We start from the raw sequence: 24,429 nt of genomic DNA on the forward strand, positions 1-24,429 counted from the left end.
ACATCTCATTTCTATTTATTGAAGTTGAATTCACTTTGCAGTAGCATCTGTGGGCATTGCTACTGGTTTCCCTGCATGAAAAAAATGATGAGAGTGTTCCTGGTTCACCTGTGGGAGAGAAAATAAAGTAAGTTTGACAAGGATTTTCCAGGGTCTTGGGAAAGTTTTATATTGAAATACTTGGAAAGCCAGCGCTGAAGGCAAGTTCAGATTGGTTTTTGACTCCTTTACGCAATAACAAATTTTGTCCGTCTTTTCTTCACTCTCAAATAAATAAATAGTTCCATTACAGGCTGGAGCCTGTTCAGCTTTGAGGGAAGACCAGGACTGGCTTTTCTCTCCACCATGTGTATAATGTTGAATGACATCTTAATGCAATCACTTTGGATGGCTGAAAAGGGATCTTCACAAATAGAGTATTTTCTAACGTTTCATGGCTATAAGCAGTAATCCTTAGAAGCTCAGGGAAAGGAAAAAAAGCACACAATAGATTCTTCTGAACTCTTATTTTAAATGCTTTTAAAACAACTTTAAAATGCTTTTAAAACAACTTTTTCTTCTACTCCACCAACACTAATGTGCCAGAACACCAAAAATGTGACATGATCAATAAACCCCTTCTTCAGCTGAAAACTCTTCAGCCCCATTTTAAGCCAGGCTCAAAGCTCCATTTCTTTCAGTTGCACCAGGAGTTGAGCCTTCAGCAGGACTGAGCCCTTGGTCTGGTCCCTACCCATCCCCAGTAATGACTTGCACCCTGTGCTGCACCGATGCACCTGATGTCACGAAGGCAAGTCACTGCAAATCTGCCACCTCAGCTACATACCCCCACAGGGAGTGGCTTTTCAAACAAGTCAAAACTGCCCTGAGAAGAGCCTCCAACTCTCCCTGCTGTTCCTTTGTTCTTCCCAGTCTGTCGCTGGTGTGTAGTCTTCAGTGAAGGTGAGGAGACAAGACAAGCTTGGATCAATAAGGCAGGGGGATGGGAAAGTACTCAGAGCATGGTGCACAGATTGGTCACAACATCCAGAACAAGCAGTGGTGCAAAAGAGGCTGAAGAACCACAAAGTGACAACCCCTTCTCCTCTTCAATCGTTCTTTCCCCTCTACTTTTGTCTCTCCAGACCACCGCTCCTTCACTTGAGCCACCACCAGAAGAACGAGCGTTTCCCATATTCACCACCGTTAGAGTGCAGCAAGCTGAATGAACAGTGTGTTTCACACAGTATGGTACCACTTCCTTACATTTCCTCGAGGGCTCAGATACCTGTCAGACCTCAGGTCTCCAGTGCACAGTCCACATAAGGGCCTGTTCATAGCCCAAAGAGACACAGTGTTCTCCAACACATGCCCACTTAACACTCCACAAGCTTGTGCCTGACCAAGGACCACAGAATGAGAAACCTGACAAGGAGAGAGAACAGACAATTCCTTAAGTTCCTTTTCTAACCAGAAGCAAAAGCGTTAAAAGTAGCATCTTATGTCAAGCACACAACTTAGACTTTCTTTTAAACAGCAGCAAGCAGCAAACCCTCTGCTCTCCATTTCTCGTCGGTGTCAGCCTTCATCTCATCCTGCCAACTCGCAGGCTCTCTCTGGGCTCTGTGCTTCCCAAATGCAAACCCTGGCATGCAGACCAAAGCTGGTCCTCTTACCACCTCAGAGCAAACCTTACCCCAAACAACTCTATGCACCAAACCTCACCTGAGCACTCAATCCTTACTAGATCTGGTGGGAAGCCTGCTTACCCAGCCCTCCCTGTCCAAACCTTGACTCCAACCTGCTTTGACTATTTATAGGTCCACAGCAACCTTACCAATATGACAACTTTAACTTAGATACCATACAAACACCAGTCTGCGCAGTGAAGAATCCAGAAAGATATTACACCTTTTCAGACTTGCTGTCCACATCCCTAACCAAAGCACTGGTGGCAAACCTGCAATATCTCCCTGCTCAGAATTCAGCATCAAACATCCACTCAGACTTCAACAAGCTGCCCATCCTGAGTCTCATCCATCTTTCAGGTAACCCACAGCCAGGGCTAAAGACAGAGAGGAATGAACAGGTAATTTCATTTCTGGATCCTGGAAGTACCACGAAACGAGGCTGATTCTGGATAGTTCCAGCTTGGCAAGCTGCTGGCTCCATGTGATCATGGGTGTAGATTATGGAGTGAAGGGGCTGCAGAACCAGCTTTGTTTCTTGCTTGTTTAGGTGCCAGCTGGTGCTGATCATATATCCCAGAATGATGTCTGGGGAATACAGGACTTTCCTGTTTCAGGGTAAGGCTAGGTGCAGAACTGGGGTTAACACTCAGGGCTGGAGGCACTAAAAAGCCAGATCTGTCCCCAGACCATGATGGGTGGGGGACTGCAGTCAGCTACAGAGAATCAGCCCTGCCTGAGTCTGGGAGCAGGGTGACAGCACAGAGCACAGGGCTCATGTTTGGCTTCAAGGGTTGAGGCTCGGACTGGGCAAAGGGATGAAAAGAATGTTGAAGAGCAGGGATGCCAAGTAAATGCTCTGAATCTCTAGAAGGTACCTATGAATCAGGCTTTCTGTTCTCATGTCCCCATCACTGGCCTTCATGCCAGCCCTTAACCTAGTCCTAATGCCAGGAGAAGGGTCACTGTCCATCCTTCATCCTGTTCTGCAGCAGCCTGCTGCAACCACAGCCTTGCTGTCTTTGGGGAGGAAAAAAAAAAGAAAAGAGAAAAAAAAAAGGAAACAAGAAGCACAGAAAACCCCCAAGCAATACCCGCCAGCTGCAAGTCCCAGCCTTGTGGCCTTTGCTGCAGACATGGATCTCTGGGCTAGATTAGAGAGATAGACTTAAACCCTTAAACCTACTGCTGCAGGCTAGGTCTAGGATTCACTGTTGCTTAGGAGAGGTTACAGTTCCAGGCAGGCTGCAGAGGTTGGAGGCAGGTTGTTGCATGTCAGGAAGAAGGGCCAGGCTTGTTCTTATGTCAATCCTTCAAAAAGAAACAGCACTGGTGGGGAGGTGGGGGAGGGGAAGAAAAAAAAAAAAAAGAGCAGCTGTCAACAACTCAAACTGTGTTTAGGGCTAGTGATTGTGGCAAAATGGTTGCTACCTATTGCATTATACAAAAGATAGATGTTTATGCCTGTGAATTTGGACAGCTGAAGAATGACATTCTTAATATTTTTTAGATTCTCACCATAAGCCTTCATCATATGTACAGGGGGAAAGAAGTCTCCTTGGTGTTGTCATGTGCCATCTAGAACCTCTTCCTAAACCCAGCCTTAACACCATTGTTGCAGGCCTGGCCTGGCCCAGAACAAATTATGCCCCTATGTCCTCAAGGTATTAAACTTTGTCCAAGAACTACAAATTCGGGGAAAAAAACCCAAATTAAATCTAGGTGCATGTGCAAATCCATCAAAATTTATAGAAAGTTATGTAGATAATTGAAACATAATTAGCACTTTTCATATATTAAGGGAGCCTTGGCACTTTCCAACACAGTCTGAGCATGAACTTACTTCTCCCTCTAGAGGATATGAAGATTAGCACAAGGAACATAAGGTTATGTCAGGACCAGAAAAGTAACGAGATGCTAAGGCAAAGGGTCAGCATTTTTGCTTTGAAAGTCCACTAGCAGTTTAGAAGGACGAAAATTACAACTGTAAAAACAATGAGTCATTAAGTTATGTGTTTATTTTACAGTGATGCCCTAGAAAGTTCAAAATAAATTCTGAGTTAACTTTCTGCATTGAAACACTCTGTGAAGCTGTTTACCAGGGAAGGTAAAAGTTCATTGAGAGTGACAAAGCAGTTTCTTTAGGTCCTCCTTCACCCACTAAGTGTCCAAAAATCTTTTCCTTTCTTTAATGGGAAGAGGTGAAGACAGGCAGGTTCCCATAACCAGACAAGGGACCCCTAGCACACTTTCCCACCCCAGTGGTCCCCCATCATCCTGCAAGTGCACCCCAGGGAACAAGCCCAGGCTGAAGAGCACTCAGAGACAAAGCACCTGCCCTGTTCTGTGCCTCTGCATCATGTTTACAATATAAACTGCCTGTACAGTTTTGCAGGGGAAAACAGTGAGTAAAGATTCAGCTGGACAACCCAGGTGAGCAACTTGGTATTCTGGAATCCAACTCTCACAGCTCTCCATCATCAGTTCCTCCACTACCCGCGACCAAACCTGCAGGATGCATTGGTCCTCAGAAAATGTCGGCCTTGCTTCTTTTGTATCTCAAAGGAGCACAGGTGTGACCCTTGCCTGAGCACACAGGCCAAAAGCAAGCACCCTGCCACAGCTGGCTGTGCACTGTTGCATTGTTTAATCAAAATATTTCAGCATGGAAATCAAATCCCTCTGTGCAGATATATCCTTACAAAGCTGGTTTTACTGGCTTCGTCACGGGGAAACCGAATCCACAAAACTCCGCCTTCCAATGCTTCTGCTGTGACATATAATAAAATACATAGTGTGGGAAAAGCAACAAATTAATGCCAGCCTGGCACAGACCTCAGACCCGAGAGGAAGCCTAGTGCCCAGTGCTCAGAGTGCAAACCAGCCATATGGCACTGCAAAGGGTGTGGGGGGGCTGAACCCCCCCAAAAATTCCACCACCTCACCAATGAACTTTTTTGGAACTTAACATATATTGCCTAGCAGTATCTCCCTCCCAGTCCTCTCCCACTGAATCCCAGGGAATGACTGCAAAGACGGGACTACTTGGAAAGGCCCTGGAAGATAAGATTAATTGCTTTTGTACATTTTTATCTTTGATAGCAGAGGTGTAAATATTCCCACTCCACATACTTAAGCTTCTTAATGTCACTAAATCTTCTGGCTGCAAATACCCAGAAATGCATTTTTCCAAGCATTTGACCTGTGCCTGACAATTTGATGTCTTTCATATGTTCAGCCTGTTCTAAAAAATATATATATATGTATATATATAATGATTATGATAATAATAATAATAAAAATTAACACCATCTCAGATTAGACAGCTGGTTGCAAGCCCATTCTTAGCTGCACTGGTGCAAACACTACTGGCAGCATTCTGCCACAACCCACCCACAGTCTGCTCTCTGCATAAAGCACCTTCTCCTGCCTTTTTTAAGCCAATCCTCCTCCACTAGTTTAAGACAAAAAGGAGAATCAAAGCAGTTGAAAGTTCTGTTTTTGCAGCTGTAAAAATTCCTCCTGATGGCCTGACAGAACTGGACTCCAATCCATTTTCAGAGAAGACAGAAAACAAAACAGCTGTAGTTTGAAAAGCCCACCAGACAATTATCAGAAGCCCTGCTTGCAAAAACATTCCCAAAGCCTCAGTGACAAAGTGAGCAAGTTTATGTCATGGCCTCAGTAAAGACATTCTCATTCAAAATGGGCGGGAAAATAGTGATCTGGGTGTTCCACTTTACCACTGGAACACCCAGTGAGCAGTGGAGCAGAGGAGGAACACTTCTGCAGTCAACAGAAGGGAATTCTCAGTCTTAGGGGTAGGTATCACACCTGCACAGCTCAGTCTCACTGCTACTGTGACATCTCAGGGTCATCTCCTGGCTCCACAGCCCACTAGTACCCCACAGACCACCTCTCCAGGGTCTGTTTGCTTGTGCTGTGACATCAGGTGAGCTCCACGATGGAGATTCTTGCAATAGTCCACAAGAGACCCAAGAGCCCTACCAGCAAGTACAGTCTTGGGGAGTGGAAGAAGAGGGGGTGGGCAGGAAAAATATGGAAGTTAAAGGGGAAGCATTACCTTTGAGCTGGTTTTGTCCCATTGTTTTTATCCATAGAATTGGTATTCCTGCCCTGGTAATACTACTCTGTCTGCCCAGGTGCCAGCAGCAGGGCACAGCATAAACATGCTGCCATGGCAAACAGAGTGGGCCTTGTAGGGTCCTCAACTCTGGGGAAGAAATGAGCATAACTGAGTATCTGTGCTACTTTGAAGCTTTTTCTTTAGCACAGGATGCAAAGTCATGCCATTCCATCCTCATCCTCCCCAGACCCAATCAGACTGGTGCCTTTTGGTAGTTACGTGTAGCATTCTTCAACAGGTGTTCTTTTGCTTCAGGGATCACCAGGAGGATGCTTCATCTCATGGCTCTGGCCCAAAAAGCTCCCCATTCTGTGGACTGACTGTGTCAGTCCTGCAGTGGCCAGGACACACAAACTGCACTCACAGCCCACCTTGACAAGCACACACCCCACTGGAACAGCCATCTCCAGGCCATCTGCTCTTGCACATGGGCTTTTCTGGCTGTGCTTCACCTTAGGTTCCCTACACACACCCTGACTATGTACATCTGTCCTAGAGCAAACACTGGAAGCAGGTAGCTCCTGCTTTGAACAGCCTGCACAGTCCTGCTGCACATCACTGCAAGCAAGGTTCCAATCCGGAATGACAGATCCAGGACCACCTTCCTGCTACAGGACAGCCAGAGCTAGGCAAACTCGATCAGGCTGTGGTGCACGGCCTGGAGGGAAGATAAGCTTACGTGGGCTGGGACATTTCCTCTTCCCTCAAGCACAGATGATGGCAGCCTCCTTTCTCTGAAGTGTCTCCTCAGGTAAAGGAGATAAACACCACCCCGTGGGACACGCTCTGTCTCTGGGGCCTCCAAGCTCTTTGCCAAGAACTAGCACCTATCCCTGTCTTCAGAGCAGCCAGACCCATAGAGAAGGTGGTTGTCTCTTGTGTCTGACAGCCCCTGACTCCCACTGATCAGCCATGGACCAGTTTCCTGGTGGAGTCATCCACTGCTAAGCTACACAAATAAAGCACACGCAGCGTCGCAGTCACTCGTGCTTACCCCACTTCACCAAAAGCACCACGGTCTGCCCAGTGCACAACTGGTTCCTGGGGAAAGGCAACAACTCGGACACAATTCCCCACTCCACCCACAACCCCTAGGCCCCACACAAAGTTCCTGGTGCACGTACCCTCCTGACTCACGGCTGCTGCAGCAGACGCGCACACCACAGCCCTGTCAGCCAGCAGGGAGAATCCCCGATCCAATGGGACTTCAAGGACACAGTGCACAAAGCTGTTACTGGTTCAGTCACCTTCAGCACTGCACTGATGAACACAACCAGCCAGGCTCCGGGCAGCCATCAGCCAGGACACCTCTGCCTGGATATGTCTGTACACAAGCTCCCAGGACGGCAAGGAAAAGCAGGAAATAAAGTGTCCATGCTTCTGGCAGCATCTAAGCCCTTGGTGCTATGAGAAAGAGCCATCACCAGTACTCCCTCACCTCTGGATATAGGTCTTGCACGTCCTCCTCCCTTCACTACCAAGCTAGAGGCTGGCCCCTCTCTTGCACCCCATGTAATGCCAATTTCCACAATGCACCTATTTCATCTCAGTGTCCCAACAAACATCCCCATTTGCTGAGAAAATACCAGTCTTCTTGCTCCAGTAATACTGTCTACACTTACATGCATACTGTACGTGAAAGTGCTATCAATCCCTGTGAGGATAGAGAAAGGGAGCAGAGAGGGATCTGGAAGCACTGATTGGTTCCTCTCCTACGAGATCTCTAGCCAAAGGCACCAAAGAGGTTCTGAAGGTCAAACTGGGGATTGCAGCCACGTGTGCAATTGGCCATCAATGGTGATGCAAGCACAAGGAGGCAGCAAAGGCACGATGCCTGCAGGGTTATCTGACAGCTTGCAGAAGACAGCTAGCTCAATTTGCTTCCCTACTGTGAAGCAGGCATGGAGAGTAAGAACACAGGAACAAATCAATGTGAGTTTAGCAAAAAGTCAAACCTGCACAGGTAAAGAAGTTCAGCAGCACAAGTGTTAAACTCATTCTTTCCCATCAAAAAACCCATGTCATACACTCTGATCAAACAATTACACCATGTTATTAACAAAACCACCCTCACAATTTATATTATATGTATATAAATAAAGCATTTTTAATTTTTTAATAAAGAAAAAAAGATGGTAACTGACTAATCCACAACACATCAACCCTTTCTCTGAGCCAAAGCTGATTTTATTTGCCTTTCTTCATTTTTGCAGTCTTTTCTTTCCTCTTCTTCACATGTTTTGGGATTTTGGTTTTTCTCTTTTCTCTTTGGGCTTCTTTAACCATCTTTTTCCTTTCCTATAAAGAATCAAACACCATTCATTTAAAGCCAGAAGGGCATGAAGAATTTTGAGCAAGTCAGTCAATTGTTACATTAACAAGTTAATTAACACACGACATAAAAATAAGGTTATCAAGATAAAGAAATAAAAAAAATCAATAGGAACGGTGAGGGGAAAGGAAAAAGGAAATACAGGTTGGGAATAGAGCCCAGACCTGCACACTGGTAGTGACAAGGCAAACTTCAAACTAGTTAAAACCTCAGTTTCATGCAACCTTTGAAGAAAGTGAACAAGAGGCACTCTTAAACCATGCTACTTACACCTAAGATTACAACAGGTTGTCTGGTCTAGGTTTTCTGCTACCCACAGGTCTATTATAGCATGTGTTTTTATGTGTCATGCAAAAATATTGACCCAGTAAGTGCTGGTAACTCAGAGCAAGCTGATCATCACCAGGACTGGCAGGAAAGAATGCCATGCTACTGCAACACACTGTAAATTTGTGCAGACACAGAAGGGACGAGACTCAACTAGAAAACAAGTCAGCAAAATGGAAGGGGCAGGTAGAAGTAATTGCTGCTAATCAGTTGTTGAACCTACAGCTAAATACACAGGTTACAAAAAACCCCTCATCCTAAACAAAAAGAAGTCCAAATGAAAACCTATCAGTTAGGATGAGAAGTGGCCAAGACTTTCCTGCTTCATATCTGAAAGGCAGCAGGCTCTAGACTGGCAGTGTGTAGTAGAGTCCTGCATTTTTATTTGACAGATATGAAATATATTATCTTACCTTTTCTAGGAAGAGAAAACTAAAATGCAGTGCCCCAACTCTTGAACCCCTTAAGCCCAACAAGTTTCACCCTCCTTTTTTTTTTTGCACAGCACCTTTTTAGGCTGCCAAAAGGCTCTCACCCATGAACAATACTCATCAGGAAAACCTCAGCAAAACTGAGCATACTGTTCTGCAATTTAGAAAATGAAACCTAAACAAACAAACAAAAAAGGCAAACAAACAAACGAACAAAAAAAACCCCCAGACCCTAACCATAATCCTTTTGCTGCATCTCTTGCGCACAGCAAAGCTAGCCAGTCTGTATTAATGGTACTGCAAAAGCCACTGTGGTACCAACACTGCCACCAATTCTCCAGTTCTACAGATCAAGTGGTCTCAGCTGTCTGGGCATAAGGAGGTTGGTCAGCGACTACAACCACAAACCTGAACACCAGAGCCTGGAAGACTAGCCAGAGGGACTGAAAAGCTGCCCAGGCTTCCCTGAATTCTACTTTGCGCAGCCCTGTAATTCCCTGTAGAGATCTCCCTTCTAGCCTTGCCTAGGCTACACAGAGTTGTGCTCCACACTGCTCTACATAAAACCACCATTAATAAAGCATCCCCAATGAAATTCACTGTCTCTACTCTTGTTCTCCAGAACAGAAGTCCACAGCTTGTTTCAGACAAGAAGAAGCAAGAGCCACTAAGTTTGGATTTTTTTGTGTCACAGAAGCAAAGGTGGGAAAAAATAAACAATTCCTGACCATCTGACCTTTTTGTCCATGCTAATTTCAGCAGGTTTATCTTTGGGATGTACAGATTCTTTACAGCCCGAATCAGAGTCCTCTGAGCTGCCACCATCATCATCATCATCATCAGAGTCTGTTTCTGAATTATCTGCCTTTTCAAGAAGTGCAGGAATCTGCAAGACATCAAGAATTACATCAAATCAAAACCAAGAAACCTAATGACAATATACACACACACATATATGCACTATGTGTATATATATACTCATAAAAAACGAAACAGAATCTGCTGCAAAGAAACCCTCGAGCAATCTGATGCCATCTCCCTTACTACAGCCCTCACTGAATCTCAAGATAAAGAATGAAAAGTAGGTTAAGTCAAACTAAGAACAAGGATCCCAGAATGTACAACACAGATTCTTTTAGGTCAGGGCTCAAAGCACAGCTGTTATTTGCACTCCCAAACTAATTTCCCTAAGTTAAACAGCAATTTGCTAGCATATGTGGAAGCCTATTTTTAATTATCCTTGGATCATACCCAAATCTACCTTGGGGGCACTGTATGTATTCTACATTTCAAACACAAATACCTGCACTGGAACACTCACTTATTCTTAAACAAGCCTGGAGACTATGCTACAGCCTGATCCCATCGATATTTATATTTCCATTTTGAATCAAGAGTCTACACCACTGCTAGAGAACATTCACAAAGTAAGGAGGGGGAATCCACACAGGGCTTCTGCCTTGAATGACATGGCTCCAACTGATCTGTATCCAACTTCTCATCCAATGTACTTTACAGAAGTGTCACTGTCAAGTACTTCAAATAAAATAAGACAAAATATCTTATGCCTTATACTGGAGGACTGTTCTTTATGCAATATTACAACAAAGATACCCTGAACATACCAAAACTTGAAGTCGTGCAACAATTTAAATCAGTTACATTTTACATAACCAGAAAACACTTTCCCTCATCTCCAACTTAACTTTAGAGACCATGGCCACAGCAAGGACTGTAATTTCATTCTCAAGCAACCCAGCATCAGCCACAGTGCAGGAAAGCAATTTCTGTGTTGTGCAGACACACTGCCATGCCAGACCCATCCTGGACACAAATGGTCACTCTACAGACAAGAGGCTTCTTTCTGCCAGGATCAGGCATTCTCTGAACTACCTGTAAGCACTTTCATGAAAATGGCTAAAATGAAGGGTTTCAAAAGGACCCTCTCACCTTCTGAACACCAGACAAATCCTTCTTCAGTCCTGTCACAGTCTGGTAGAGAATCTGCTCCAAGGGAGAGAGGAAGAAATTACATTGTCAAATTATGTCTTAATTCTTTGTGCCCAGAGAAAATTACTATCTAAAAATAAATTCAAAGAAATAAAGACCAGGATAGAATCCACAATGTTAGTATTAGTACTAACCAGACAATTTTAAATTATAATATAGATTTAGTACTCCACACCTTGGTAGCAAAGCTTCTGGTTTTCTTTGTTGCTAACAGTTTCCAGTAAGAAAAATTCATATTCCCTCTCTTTTTTTTGCAGGGCCTCAGCATGCCTACTCACATTATCTTGCTGAACATTCAATGCCATATCCTCTTCTTTCAATTTCATCATTATGTCCACATCCCTCTCATAGTTTTTAACTTCAGTCAGAGTTCGAGGTATGTAGGCCTTCTTAAATACCTAGCACAGTGAAAGGAAACACAGACTTACTAATTTACATATAGTGTCATGATGGTTTTCTCTCCTAATTATGCATCCTTAGGAGAATAATCACAATCAGAGAAACAATAAATGAACATGGCAGTCATCCACTACCATTTGAACTGCAGACTTATTTTTTGTTTGTTCTTTTTTTTTCTGTAGGAGCAGACTTAATGTGCAACCTACACATTATTGATGGATCTCAACTAATACGGCTCCTTCCTTTGTGAAGCCAGCCCTCTCACAAAATTCTCCAACCATCTCTCAGCCTACTTGACTCCTAAGGTTTTGTATCCTAAAAATTTTTCTAATGTTTTTATTGTTATGTTCACAGTGCCTTCACAGCAGGCAACTCCATTGAAATGCACTGCTAGAACTTAATCTCTTTATGTAACAATACCTGCTTCAACCTACAGACCAACTCAAAAAAGGTTCTTGCAGCAATAGAGTAAAAAACTAACTGCAGTATCAACAACATACTTGGAATTTGTCACATTTGAAACGATCTTTCAGCAAGCTTACAACCCTACCAGATCAGAGAGAAGTGTTTTGCTTCTCTGTTTCATGGTATCAGTTCAATCCCAGAACATCATCTTCATGACCATCACTGCTCATCTAAGAGCTGTGCACAAAGCACGGGTCCCCACTTCCACAGAGCTGCCCTTACAGCTCTACTCTTTTGCGAGGGGAGCGACACAAATTAGCCATGGTCACATGGAAAGTCTAAGAGAAATGAACTGAACTTAGATGCTATGAAACCACCTCTCTGACAGGTCAGTACCTCACGTAAGCAAAGGAGTAACTTGCTTGCAGAAGATGGGCTTGCTACCAAACACTAGCATCTGACTCTATAGCGCAGTAGTTTTATGCTGAAGGTACACTGGGAAACAAAAACCATCTTTCCTTGGTCAAGTCTGAAGCAGTTAGTAAAACCTGCTGAGCTCCAAGACAAAAAAATCTTGGATAAATCAAGTAGTGTTGAGTGAGGTTTTTGTTGGTTGTTGGGTTTGGTTTTTTTTAAACTGTTCTGGAACAGATAGTTAAGACTAAGGTAGAAATGGTTGTATCTTTACATTAAGTATTTCCAGAACACTAACAGCTTTCTGTAATGGACTTGAGATGGCTTCACTTAATGTAAAAGCAGGGGAAGAACTGAATTAGACTGGGACTGGAGCTAGGTAGGCAATTTGGCCAACGCACATATCCAAATAGCCTGCTTCTGTATCACTGGTCCAAAACCACTCTGGTCCAAAACCACTGGCATAATCAGATCTCTCTCTGATTTTTTGTTAACTAAACCTGAACTGGAAGATACATCAAGGGATCTAGCTACGAGCAAACCAAATCTGGTTTAGGAAATGGAGTATCCGCCTTCTAACAGCTTATCACTGTCAACTTTTACACATGGTGCCCCTTAATACTTCACATCTCAACTAGGTCAAGACATCTCAGTATCACAAACAATGTTTTGTTTATCATCAGCTGTACATTTTTCCAAAGAAAAACAGAACATTTTTCAGTGTTTACAGACATAAGGTCTGTAAATACTAATTTCATAGCAGGAACAGAAATCCTCACTTCCTCATCCACTTTATCTTGACTGGATCTTTCCTCCTCTGTTCTTTTCGATGCTATTTCCATTGCCTAAAGAAATACAAAACAATACAAAAAAAGTTATCACTCTTTAGAATCGCACCACTAAGTCTTTAGAATCACATCCAACTATTCCCATCTGCGTTTCTCCCTGTGCTCCACTGTCACTCACACGCACTCCAGCTTTCCCTATGGGAATGCCGCCAGCGACACCTATTGGTAACCAGCACACTTAGAGCTGGAGATCAGGCCTGTAACAGAGGGATAACACACTTGCTGCTCCCCCACACCAAACTGTGGCAGGCCCAACATGGCTACAGCACATACAACACCACTCTCCAATAAGCATGGTTATATTTCCTCAGAGCTTCTCCTTGCCAGAAAGAAAGAGCTAACTTAAAGCATCCTGGTTCTTACAGCACCTCAAACAGACATTTAAGTCTTCATTAGACTTTCTGAGAAAACATGCAATCGAAATAGTGTCACCCTACAATGGTATAAATGGAAAAGACCTATGTGCATTTTTGAAGCACTAGCACAACAATGTCATGTGCTGGCTTCCTTACAGTAGGAGGTAGAGTAAATGAGGTGAAGGAGCTTGAACTAGATCTGATTTTATTGTCTTCGTACTAACCAACAAGACCATGAGGTCTTACCTTAGACAGGTAGTCATCAATGTTCTCACTTGTGATAGAAGGATCAGTAATAAATTCAAACAGCTCCCTCACAGTCATCACTGCAACATTGTGCTTCTGGAAAAAGTCTGCCAGGAAACAAGGGCAGAGAAAAAACCCATAAGTAATTCCATCTAACATATGCAGCTCTGATGTTAAAGTGACAGTTCCAGCAAGCCAACAACTCTGATGACTTGGGAAAGTCTCAGCAGCACGTTCTACATCATACTGAGTTTAGTTACCAGATGCTTGGCTATCTGAAATGAAACTGTTCATCTTCCAGATGCAACAAATACTGAAAGGAGAAAAACTGCATAAATATAAAAGCCAAATCAATTTCAGCAGGATCCAGACTTAACGGAGTAGGGACTAAGTAAAGAATTTAAGACAGGTGTAGTATTTGCAATGACTAAAATGAAAAAAAAATATGTATTTCAAATAAGCAATGGAGACCTCAAACTTTTGCTAGAGAGAAACAAGTGTCCACTGAAATACAGTGTAGCCTAATTATGATCCACCCAAAAGGGAAGACACATTCATGTCCTGGAACATTCCTCACTACTACACTCAGGACTGGTTTCTTAAATCAATTATGACCAAACTTGTAGGCTCCATTTCTGTTCTGAAAAAGAGCAGCAAGTGACACTGAGGACTGTTTAACAAGTATTTCCTACTAAAATTCCCTGAAGATCTCTCACTCTGAGAAATTAATCATAGAAAGATTAGAAAAGGACTTAGTTTGGAGGCAGCTCTCTGTGCCCATGGAACCACGAGTCTCTGCAAAGATTGCACCTAGAGCAGAACCAGGTGTTTCTTAGAGTCTCTGGGGGAGGTTAAGACAGAGAAGGTTGCAGTGACAGAAGACAAGCAAAACAACACCAAAACCAATGCAACTCACTGAGACACTAGAATATCTAGAGAGAGTGAGTCAAAAGACATGAATAAAGAGCAAGGGTGCAACTAGCTGAGCCAGAAGTGAGTTACTAGAAATTCATGAACTGACAAGGAATAAGGAAAAACCAGCATACTGGGTACCAAGACACATAGCATCAAAATGCACACAGTTCTTTGCACAGACTCTCAAGAGTCTCTGTAAAATAAGCAAAAAGTCAATGTGAAAAGAAAGGGGGGACAAAAGCAGCCTACAATGAGAGATTTTTTTTGTCCTCAGGGACACACCCTACCAGGAGGTGTGTACCTGTTACACAACATATACACCCACGCATGAAGATCAAATCCTCAAGAGAAAAACACCATTAAACTTATCAAACTACTATGACAAGTGATAATATATCTAATTAATTACTCTATGCCTTGATCCTCTCAGCTGCCCTGGACAAGTAAGTGCAGGGAACTTCATAACACAGAACAACTTCTTGCCAGCTGAGGAATTCCATATGTGAATTCAGCTCACAGAGGGAAATACATCAGTATGTCTGCACAGTACTTTAAGTAAGGGAAGTTAAGATTGGGGTGAGCACTGCTGCACACTGGGACTGATCTTAGATCTATTCTGAGATCCAGCCATTGGACTCATTTCACACAGGTGATTTCTGGCAAAATAGGCTGCACTACTCTGAACTCAGCACAGTACACTACTCCCTGAGGAAGTCACAAGAACATAGAAGTAGTGTAACTTCTACAGTCAGTTATACCTGAAAGAACATAAGGTGAACCGAGTTCATCCTGCTAAACAAACCAGCTGTCAGAAGAAGGGTTGAAGCTCCCTCACCGTTAACGTTGGCACAATCCTTCCGCAGGAACTCCAGTGCATGAGGGTGGTCGTGCTCCACAGACTGAGATACATCAATGATGTACACGTCCCCACCATGGTACCTGCAAGGAAATCCCACACAGAGCTACACCAACCCCATCACATTACTGAGGGGCAGGGAACAAAGCATGCTTCAAACTTCAGAACCAGCAAAAAAAAATCTTAACTTCCTTCTCCAGCACACACCTTGTATGTTAGCACCAGGGTGGCTTTTTTCACTCAATCCCTACCCTCCCCTACACAAGCTGTATAACTGAACTTTTTAAAAAAATTGTCTCCTCATGAACAAAAAAAAAAGCAGAGAGGCACGTGAAAAAGAAAAATCAAGAAAAAAGTTATAAAAATGATACCTTACTAATTTTTGCCTGAATTGACAGGTTTTTTTCTCTTTGTGAGGGGGTTTTGTGATGTGGGTTTGTTGTGTGTTTGGGTTTTTTTTGGTTGGTTGGTTGGTGTTGGGGTCCCTCCCCCTGCCATGTGGTCCTGGGAGAGGGGCCTCGGGGGACAGACACGGGGTTTCCCTGCCCCTGGTCAGCCTCATTCCCATTGGTTGTTTTGTGTTCCCCTGCACGGGCAAGGACCTTCGGGTCCTGTGATTGCCTCAGTTCCTGGGCAGATCCCGGCCATGTGGCTGGAGAAATAAACATCTCTGAATCATCTAGCAAGAATAGGTCCATAGATATTTCTTTCCCACGGGCCTCCTTGTCTGATACATGTGTTGCAGTGCTCCCACTGTAACAGGTTGGGTTTTTTGTATTTGTGGCTGTTTTTTGTTTGTTTGCCCGTTGGGTTTATTTCACAGAGAAAGCTCAGATCTGGATTAAAAGCTACATAATTACTTAGGTAAATTACGAAACCCAGTAATGACAAGGACCCCACCCTCCCTGAAAGGTACATCAGTACTCTCACACAGAGGTTGCCAGTGCATACATTTTAGATGTCACAACTCAGAGCAAGGATTGAAAACATACAGCATATTAAATTCACTGAGATCTGCGTGAACAAGTCTGGCATCTTGGTACATTCTTCTCATGTACTGGATGATCTGTAGGTAGAGCTCCCGGACTTTGGAGTCAGATAACTGAGCATTCTTCAGCAGAGGAGCAGGCCTTGAAATTACAGAAAAAGTAACAAAAAGTAAATACTTTTTCCTTCTTCATACCAGCCGCAAATGCTTTAATTGCTGCGCCAGATCCTTTCACTCCCTGCGTATGTCAGGCAAGTCAGCATGAGCAACCAAATGCAAGGAGCCAGCAGGAAGGGCAGCAAAACTTTGCTACACGCTTGCCAAAGATTATGGAGCTCTATTCCCAAGCGGAGCTAATTTGGACCATGCTACATTAATATTGCTAACTACAAACCAATGACCTATCTTCATGTATGATTAGCAAGCCTTTCCAGCATTCACCTCTGGTTAAGCCACTTTATGAATTAATTTTGCACACAACTGAGGCTTCAAAATCACACAGATTGCCTGCGGTAGTAGCTGACAAATGTCTGGAACCATTCCACAGGTCACAGGCAGATGTTAACTTTACAGGCCTAAAGTAACTGTAGGTAAATTCAGAGGGTTGGTTTGTTTGGTTTTAATAAATCTTTGGGAAAAAGCTATTACTAAATTAAAAAAACCCCAACCAAACAAAAAAATTTATTTTCTAAGGATACTTACCTATCACCTTTACCAATAAAGCCCATGACAAGCACATGACTCCTTAGCATAATTGGCTCTGGGCAAGGTATCTGGGCCGTATTCAACCTGAAACACAGGAACAAAGCCACAAAAAAAATAAAACCAAACTCTGTTTGCTTTGCACTAGTGCATAGAGGAGCTCTGTAGCTTTGAACATAATACACAGTGAGAACTCAGGAAATGCACACAAAAAGCCACAACCATTCTGACCCTTTTCTAAGCATTCCTGTATCAAAGAACCTTTACACAGTTCAGGTTAATCCTAGATTAACCTATATCACACAGCGTGCTGCTGCTCAGCAGCAGCTATTTCCAGCTTTTCCTTGCTGTTCAGTCATGTCAGACAGAGTTCAGACACTGAAGAGCTTAGAGCATTAGCAGCAAAACAAAAGAAGATCTTTATTCTTCCTTCCCCTTTTGTCCCTCTCCCATCATGAAGCTTAAGACACTTTTCTGAGCACTCCAGAGACCCTAAAGGGTAGTGATAGCCACAGTCTAGCAATGAGTACCTCCTATAAATGTGAAACTTTCGGTAACCTCTGTATGATGAAATAAAAATTGGAAAAATCACCTTATTAAATTCCTCATTTCTTTTTCGGCCCACGTCTTCACCATTTTTCTTGGGTTGCCTTTGCAGTATCCATGACGAAATCTTTAAGTAAAGAAACAAAAGATAACAGGGACTCCTAGCCTATCAATGCAGCATGAGCACCAGTGATTTTAACACCTTTCAAAACAATCCCTCTTCCCCAGTAAAATCAGGCAGAAGTCAAACTCACCTGAATTCACCACTCACATACTTATCCCGATCTTTAAACATCAGAATAGAGGTTTTGTAAATCTTTATTGCTCTGTTCTCTCCATTTGCAGTACTGGCATGATATACATTGGCCTATCAGATTAAAAAGGGAAGAAATAACATTAAGGACAAGCCCTTTAAAGTGACATAATCTTCTCTCTTCTTCTCATTCTGACACCTGGAAAAGATCTGATCTCACCCCAGCCTGTGCATGGCACCCAGCTGAAGGGGACTGCACACAAGGCAATCCTTTTTCCATGAAAGACAGCTTACAGGAAGTACGTAAGATGGGGCAGGGGTGCAACAATGGCCACAGAATAAAATCAACATTGCACAGGAAAATTCTGCCTCATCCACACTTGGGAGACTGAAACAAGCCCTTGTGTGAAGGGTTAACTTGAGCCTGTGCACTATTCAGGCCCTAAAGCATGGACCAAATATCTCACATTTCTGCCTCTACACAGGGGGGAAGTCTGTCTTTAATCAGAATTCCCTGGGTTTGTATGTTTTTTCAGGCACTATTTAATACTGTGGCCATACATAACTTTGCCAAAACTTTTGGTTGAAAGTTGCAATTAACAACATCCACTAATTTAAGATAATATTAAAGCATTCTTAGAGATCTTCCATACTTGGGAAACTTGGTTTCCCTTAACGTAAATAAATTTTTTCTTAAGATAACTTCCTACCAATCAAGCAACACAAAAACGTAGAACTAAACCCTAGTATTACACTACATCTTCTGAGCACCATAAACTTCCACCCAGCCTGCTGAAAAAAAAATCCTACTACATTATTTGCAATAAAACTTACTTCTTTCCCCGTGCTGATGCAGCCATTGATTTCTGATATGATACCTCTAGAGAGCATCTTGAACAGAATGATTCGGGTCCTTGGATCCAACACCTCAAATTTAACACAGAAAACTCAGCAGAGGACAAAACCTAGTAATAGTGTCCAGTCTTGGTATCATATTAAAGAGCCCTTGGCATCAGACTATTCTCAAGGATCGAATAATAATCTGAACAGCAACTACTCAGAATTTTGCCATGAATCTAGAATGATATTTCACTCTTTCTTCCAAAACTATTAATTTTTTTTCTTTCTTTTAAACTAAGCATATGTTGTTGAGCTAACCCTAGAAGAGACAAAGAAAACATTTTCCACTCATAGTTGCATTTAATGTTTTAAAATAAGATTTTTCTTGGGGTATGGATACCATAACTGAAATAGAACAGCCATGTAGGCTTGGACCAGTAATAGTTCAGTCTTGTTAAAAAAGAAAAAAAGAGAAAATGGAAAACCCAGCATTTTTTCTTGTTCTTTGGAATAAAAGCTTAAGATGGAATTCTGCATTGCACACATGAACAAATCACAATGTTAAAGACAAAAATGAGCTCTAAAATGTTTATGGAACCAAAGCTAACCTTCAAATATGAAAGAAAGAAAGAAACAACAAGTCTCTTCAGGATAACGTGGGAATCAGAATCCCAAAACTCTGTTCCTGCTCTGTTTTATCATTGATTCCAAAATTCTACAATATTTGCTCTGGTCAAAAGAAAACTTTGATGAACAAAGGACTTACCTGTTCTACTGTTGCTCTGTCTGACTTGTCTTTGACTCGGTACCTAGCAGAAGTGAAAATAAAATGTTACAATCCCACATATGAGCTCGGTACTTTGACAGCATTTGACAAACTGCGACATTCTGTGTCAGATGACAGCCTCAAGAAGTAAGGCTTTCAGTTCATACAGAAGCAAAGGTTTCTCCTGCAGCACAGGGATGGAAAGGAAAAAAACCAACAAACCACCACCATAAACATCAGAGCCCATCACTTTTGTAGATTATCTTCTTGCCTCTTCTGAATTATGCTCATTCAGGAGGAAACTGTATCTGTCTTTACAACTTAGGGCTATAAGCTGCAGGCCAAAAAAAAAAATTCTTAAGAAGAAATACTTTTCCCTCACCAAATCATCAGGAGGACCCTTTAAAAGGCCTCCAATACCTTTTTAGCTCAGCTGCTTAAGGAGTTCTGTTTAGAAAAAAAGAGTATCAAAGGGTCTGTTCTAGGGGAATGACACCATCACTTCTGTCTTACTATATTACACCAACACAATCAGATGTGCTACCAGTGACAGAAGAAGCAACTTTGGATGGTCTTTTGAAGACCAAAGGGCAAACTGCATGTAGACTGCTTCTAAACCTCATTTTTCTTAACAAACTTATTCAAACAAAGAAATAAGAACAACGCTTCTGGGTTCAAAGTATTTCAGTGAAAATAGAACCAAAAGTAATACTTACATGTCTGCTTCCTTCTGTCTAGACTTTTCTGTGACTCTGTTTATAACGGAGTCATCAAAATTTAGCTTATCTGAAAAACATGTAAGAAGAAATGAAAAAAACCCCAAAACCCAAAGAAGTTTCCTACACACCAGGGTTAACCTAGCGCTTCACTCAGTTTACATTTCAAGGTAGGACTGTAAGGTAACAACACAGATGAGTGAGACAGTTCCAAGGACTTGGAAATGTGATGCCAGTAATGCCTTTTGGATAACATCTCTCCATTTAATTTGTCTGTTCTTCTCTTATAACAGTCAAATGCCACTTTTCTTAACACAATAAGCAACAGCCTCCCAGATTCTCTCCAACAATGCATTTAAATGGTGTTTGATTAAAGGCTAAACGTATAAAAGCTGCTGTATTTGGCTACAAATACCAGCAACCTTCATTCTAGCACCACTTTGCTATAAAGAAAAACACAACCTCTGATTGCTACCTTGACAAAAGGTGCCAATCACAGCTACTCCTAGTCCTGACAGGCTTTGCTGAGCAGCCATTTCCATCTCGGGGTAAAAATCAAACCACACCAGCTGGGACAGCAGCCTCTTCACTTTGCACAGGAACTCTGCCCCTGGGAGAGAACTGCTGCATAATGTACCCCCAAATACTATAGGAGACTGCAGTCATCTAGAAAATTGTAGCAGCTGTGGGAATGACCAACATCACAACAGAGAGTTGGTACCCTCCATCCAACCAAACATCTTGTTTCTACAGAGAATCTCGGGAACAAAGACTTCATGTTGTCTGGAGAAGTCAAGGGGAAAGAAAAAACCCCAACCAACCAGCCATGTGGTTCTGAAGGTGGAGAGAGAGGGGTATGACAGCCAGTTTGTGGAGACTAAAGGCAACTTCAAGTACACAAAAGCCATTTTTAACCTCTCTGGCAATGGTTAGCTCACCCATTCCAGTGAGTTCTGGCTTAACATAAATGCAATTAGTCTGAGAATGACACAGAGTAGTAACTGTTTCAGTAACAGATGACAATGCAATTATACTCACCTAAATTAATTTTGTGTTCAAATTTTCTTAAAACCTTGCCTGCAGGGGTTGACAGTTTTGCTGAAGAGCAATTAGGGGTCTGTCTATTTGCCTGAAACAAAGGATTTACTAACATAAGTCACCTTCTGTACACAGCCCTTTGAAATTCAGACCATATAAGTGGAAAAGTCATCTCAAGTGCCTATGCCTAAAGCTATGAGAAGAAAACCACATGGGGTAAGGAAACAAGTATGGATTAACACCAGATTTTACTTAAATCAAGAAAAAAAAATACAGGTAACACATCAGTTAAAATTCTAAAAGTGCTCCAAAACAGGGTTACTTTTAGTCTAGAAAGCTACAAGTCTCTCATACAGCACTTTTTTTGTCTGTAAAAGGAAGAGAACAGAAGACAGAAACAAAACAAGAGAAAAAAATGCAGAGGTAACGAACAGAGAAAACTTTCCAAGATTCTATCTTTTCCTACATGTAGTCCTCTCCAAACACAACTAACACCTGAACATGATTTCACCATCATTGAACAGCATAAACCTCTAACTAAAGGCAAGAATATACCACCCAGGATAAGCACTGCCAGACATGCTATGCTATGATCAGCACCACTCTGATTTATCTCAACTGTTCTGCTAAGTTGGTATCGATAAGAAAAATGAGGTTTTGAATCTCTAGTGTCCAAGCTGATGTGAGAACTAGCATCCTTCTTACCTTCACATGTGCTTTTCATTATGCACAATGCCAGAGTTTCTGTGCCAACACCACACACTCTAAATTAACTCACTTCTAGCACCTCCCTCCATTTCCTATACTTGTTTTTTTTCTTTGCCTGCTTCACTATTAAGTCAAAAATAGAACCAGTTTCACCCTGGATATGACTAGCAGATAGTCTTAAAATTAAATAGAAAGCCTGGGGAAGATGGTCAGAAACACAGAGGACAAATACCAAAAAGAAAGGAACATCTGAAGAGATCAGGTTGAGCAAAGAAAGAAAAGCTGAGAAAGGTAAGGAACAGAAGGAAACTGCAGTGACAAAGAGAATCCAGCAACAGGGTTTGAGACAATAAAATCAAATGGACCTCTGGCTACAACATACATACACATATGGCATGTCAGAGGAACAGACTCAAAGGGAGAGGATTCTCTCAAGGAAAAAAGTCTGCTTGCATTTATTCTCAATGTGACACTAAAATGAACAAAGCCTTCAGGTCAACCCCATTAGCTCTTGGGCACCCTCAAGGCTCACAGAATAGCCTTCAACATACCTGTGGATTGCACCCACCAGCAGCACTGTGGCGCTTCGTGAGTCTTCCCACTTCATCATCCCAGTCCCAGTCTTCATCTTCTTCTTCATCATCGTTGTCATTGTCACCATCTCCTTCCTCAGCGTTAACTTCTTCACATGTGCATAACTGGCAGCTCTCAGGGACCCCACCCTCTTTACATGTCTCTGTGTCTTCTGCAGATTCACTTAAAAGAAACACAGACGTCTCTATAACTAAAAATGATTGTTACAGTCAACAAAAATACATTTAGCCTCACAAATGACTTCACATTTTCACTCGTTTTAATTCACTGCATCCAATTCTAAGGCCCTCTATTCAGCGAGGACATTGAGAAGCTGGAGCAGGTCCAGAGCAGGGCAATGAAGCTGTTGAAGGGTCTGGAGCACAAGTCCTATGAGGAGCAGCTGAGGGAGCTGGGGTTGTTTAGCCTGGAGAAAAGGAGGCTCAGGGGAGACCTTATCACTCTCTACAACTCCCTGAAAAGAGGCTGTAGCCACGTGGGGGTCAGTCTCCTCTCCCAGCCAACAAGTGACAGGACAGGAGGACATGTCCTAAAGTTGCAAAGTTGCACCAGGGGAAGTTTAGGCTGGAATTTGGAAGAATTTCTTCACAGAAAAGGTGATTAGACATTGGAATGGGCTGCCCAGGGAGGTAGTGGAGTCACTGTCCCTGGAGGTTTCTAAGGAAAGACTGGACGTGGTACTTAGTGCCATGGTCTGGTTGGCACCGTGGTGTTGGGTCACAGCTCGGACTCGATGATCTCAGAGATCCTTTCCAACCTAGCTGGTGCTATAATTCTCTCATGTCAGTAGCGAGTCACGGTTTTCTGCCAGGACAATTATGTCCCAAAGCAGCACACCTAACGAAAAGGGAAGCCGAGAAACACACGCAGCCTTTTCTCTCACCTTCTCCTGTAACCGGGCAGCACCACCCGCTCTCCCCTCCCCGCTGCCGGACGAGTCCCAGCGCTGCTCCCCGCCCCGCTCCGCGTGTTCGCCCGGCCGCGCCCGGGGCCCGGCCCCGCCACTCCGGGCCCCTCGGCGCACTCTCACCTGTCCGAGCAGTCCGCATCGTCGAACTGCCCCGGCACGACCTGGCTCATCACCAGCGCCCGGTAATCCATGGCGGCGGCGGGCAGGAGGCAGGAATCAGTAGCAGGAATCACTGGCAGGAATCAGGAGCCGGGATGCCCGCGGGACGCAGGCGCCGGCCCGGCCCGGCCGCTACGGCGCCGCCAGAGGGACCAAAAGCAGCGCGGGCGAGCGCGGCTGGGACGGACTCGGCCCAGCTCCGGTCCCAGCTCTCGTCCCCGCCCGCTTCCCCGGCTCCTGCACGGGGACAGCCTGACGCCGGCACACGGGAAAGCCGCGGAGGGACTTTTTCCAAGGACTTGTAGCAGGGGATGGCTTTACAGTGAAAGAGAGTAGGGTTAGATTAGATATTAAGAAGAAGTTCTTTATTGTGAGGGTGGTGAGGCACTGGAACAGGTTTTCCAGAGAAGCTGTGGATGCCTCATCCCTGGAAGTGTTCAAGACCAGGTTGGATGGGGCTTTGAGCGACCTGGTCTAGTGGAAGGTGTCCCTGCCTATGGCAGAGGGGATGGAACTAAATGATCTTTAATGTCCCTTGCAACCCAAAGCATTCTGTCATTCTATGAATTCCCAGCAGCTGCCGATACATCAATACTGTGGTATACTTGTATCATATTAAATAATATAGCCTTAAAAATACTGCCTCTTCAAGCCCTCTTCTCTTGACTGGGAATGACCATTCCTGCCACAGATTCATGGTTGTTTTCTCTAACACACTAGTGATGATCTGTGTCCTCGGTAGTAGATACTGAGAAGAATTTTATTTAGTACACTCTGAAATATTAAATTCCAACCTTTATTGAAATAAAGCTCTAATTGAAGCCAAAGGCATTCCAAAATATCAAGCCTGGCTAGA

At 43.3% G+C, this 24,429-nt stretch overlaps 1 protein-coding gene across 3 annotated transcripts; it reads right to left on the reverse strand.

Moving 5' to 3' along the window:
* Positions 1 to 23,713, reverse strand: RIOK1 (RIO kinase 1). 3 transcript variants are annotated; one of them, XM_032115993.1, is made up of 18 exons: positions 23,535 to 23,713; positions 22,462 to 22,666; positions 21,203 to 21,293; positions 20,165 to 20,234; positions 19,449 to 19,491; positions 18,677 to 18,769; positions 17,844 to 17,956; positions 17,636 to 17,716; positions 17,044 to 17,130; positions 16,346 to 16,483; positions 15,333 to 15,436; positions 13,583 to 13,689; positions 12,912 to 12,977; positions 11,193 to 11,312; positions 10,855 to 10,908; positions 9,641 to 9,790; positions 1,246 to 1,404; positions 1 to 108 (listed from the first exon to the last, which is right to left on the reverse strand). In XM_032115993.1, the coding sequence occupies exons 1-18, from the start codon at positions 23,603 to 23,605 to the stop codon at positions 31 to 33; spliced, it is 1,830 nt and encodes a 609-aa protein (XP_031971884.1). In that variant the 5' UTR covers positions 23,606 to 23,713; the 3' UTR covers positions 1 to 30. The 3 variants fall into 3 exon arrangements, with proteins under 3 accessions (XP_031971884.1, XP_031971895.1, XP_031971906.1); XM_032116004.1 differs by having other exon boundaries at positions 90 to 108; positions 1,268 to 1,404; positions 23,535 to 23,712; XM_032116015.1 differs by lacking the exons at positions 1 to 108; positions 1,246 to 1,404 and adding an exon at positions 7,891 to 8,112 and having other exon boundaries at positions 23,535 to 23,712.
* Positions 23,714 to 24,429: the final 716 nt, after the last annotated feature.

The sequence above is a fragment of the Corvus moneduloides genome, chromosome 1 (assembly GCF_009650955.1).
Source record: "Corvus moneduloides isolate bCorMon1 chromosome 1, bCorMon1.pri, whole genome shotgun sequence".
In the NCBI taxonomy this organism is placed as follows: Eukaryota; Metazoa; Chordata; class Aves; order Passeriformes; family Corvidae; genus Corvus; species Corvus moneduloides.

Excerpts from the sequence above, each read along its gene's own strand:
- RIOK1 (XM_032115993.1), bottom strand. The coding sequence starts at position 23,605 with ATGGATTACCGGGCGCTGGTGATGAGCCAGGTCGTGCCGGGGCAGTTC. Across the intron at positions 22,667-23,534 it reads GATGCGGACTGCTCGGACAG|TGAATCTGCAGAAGACACAG; the intron begins GTGAGAGTGCGC and ends GTTTCTTTTAAG. Across the intron at positions 15,437-16,345 it reads CTCAGTGAATTTAATATGCT|GTACCATGGTGGGGACGTGT; the intron begins GTATGTTTTCAA and ends ATTTCCTTGCAG.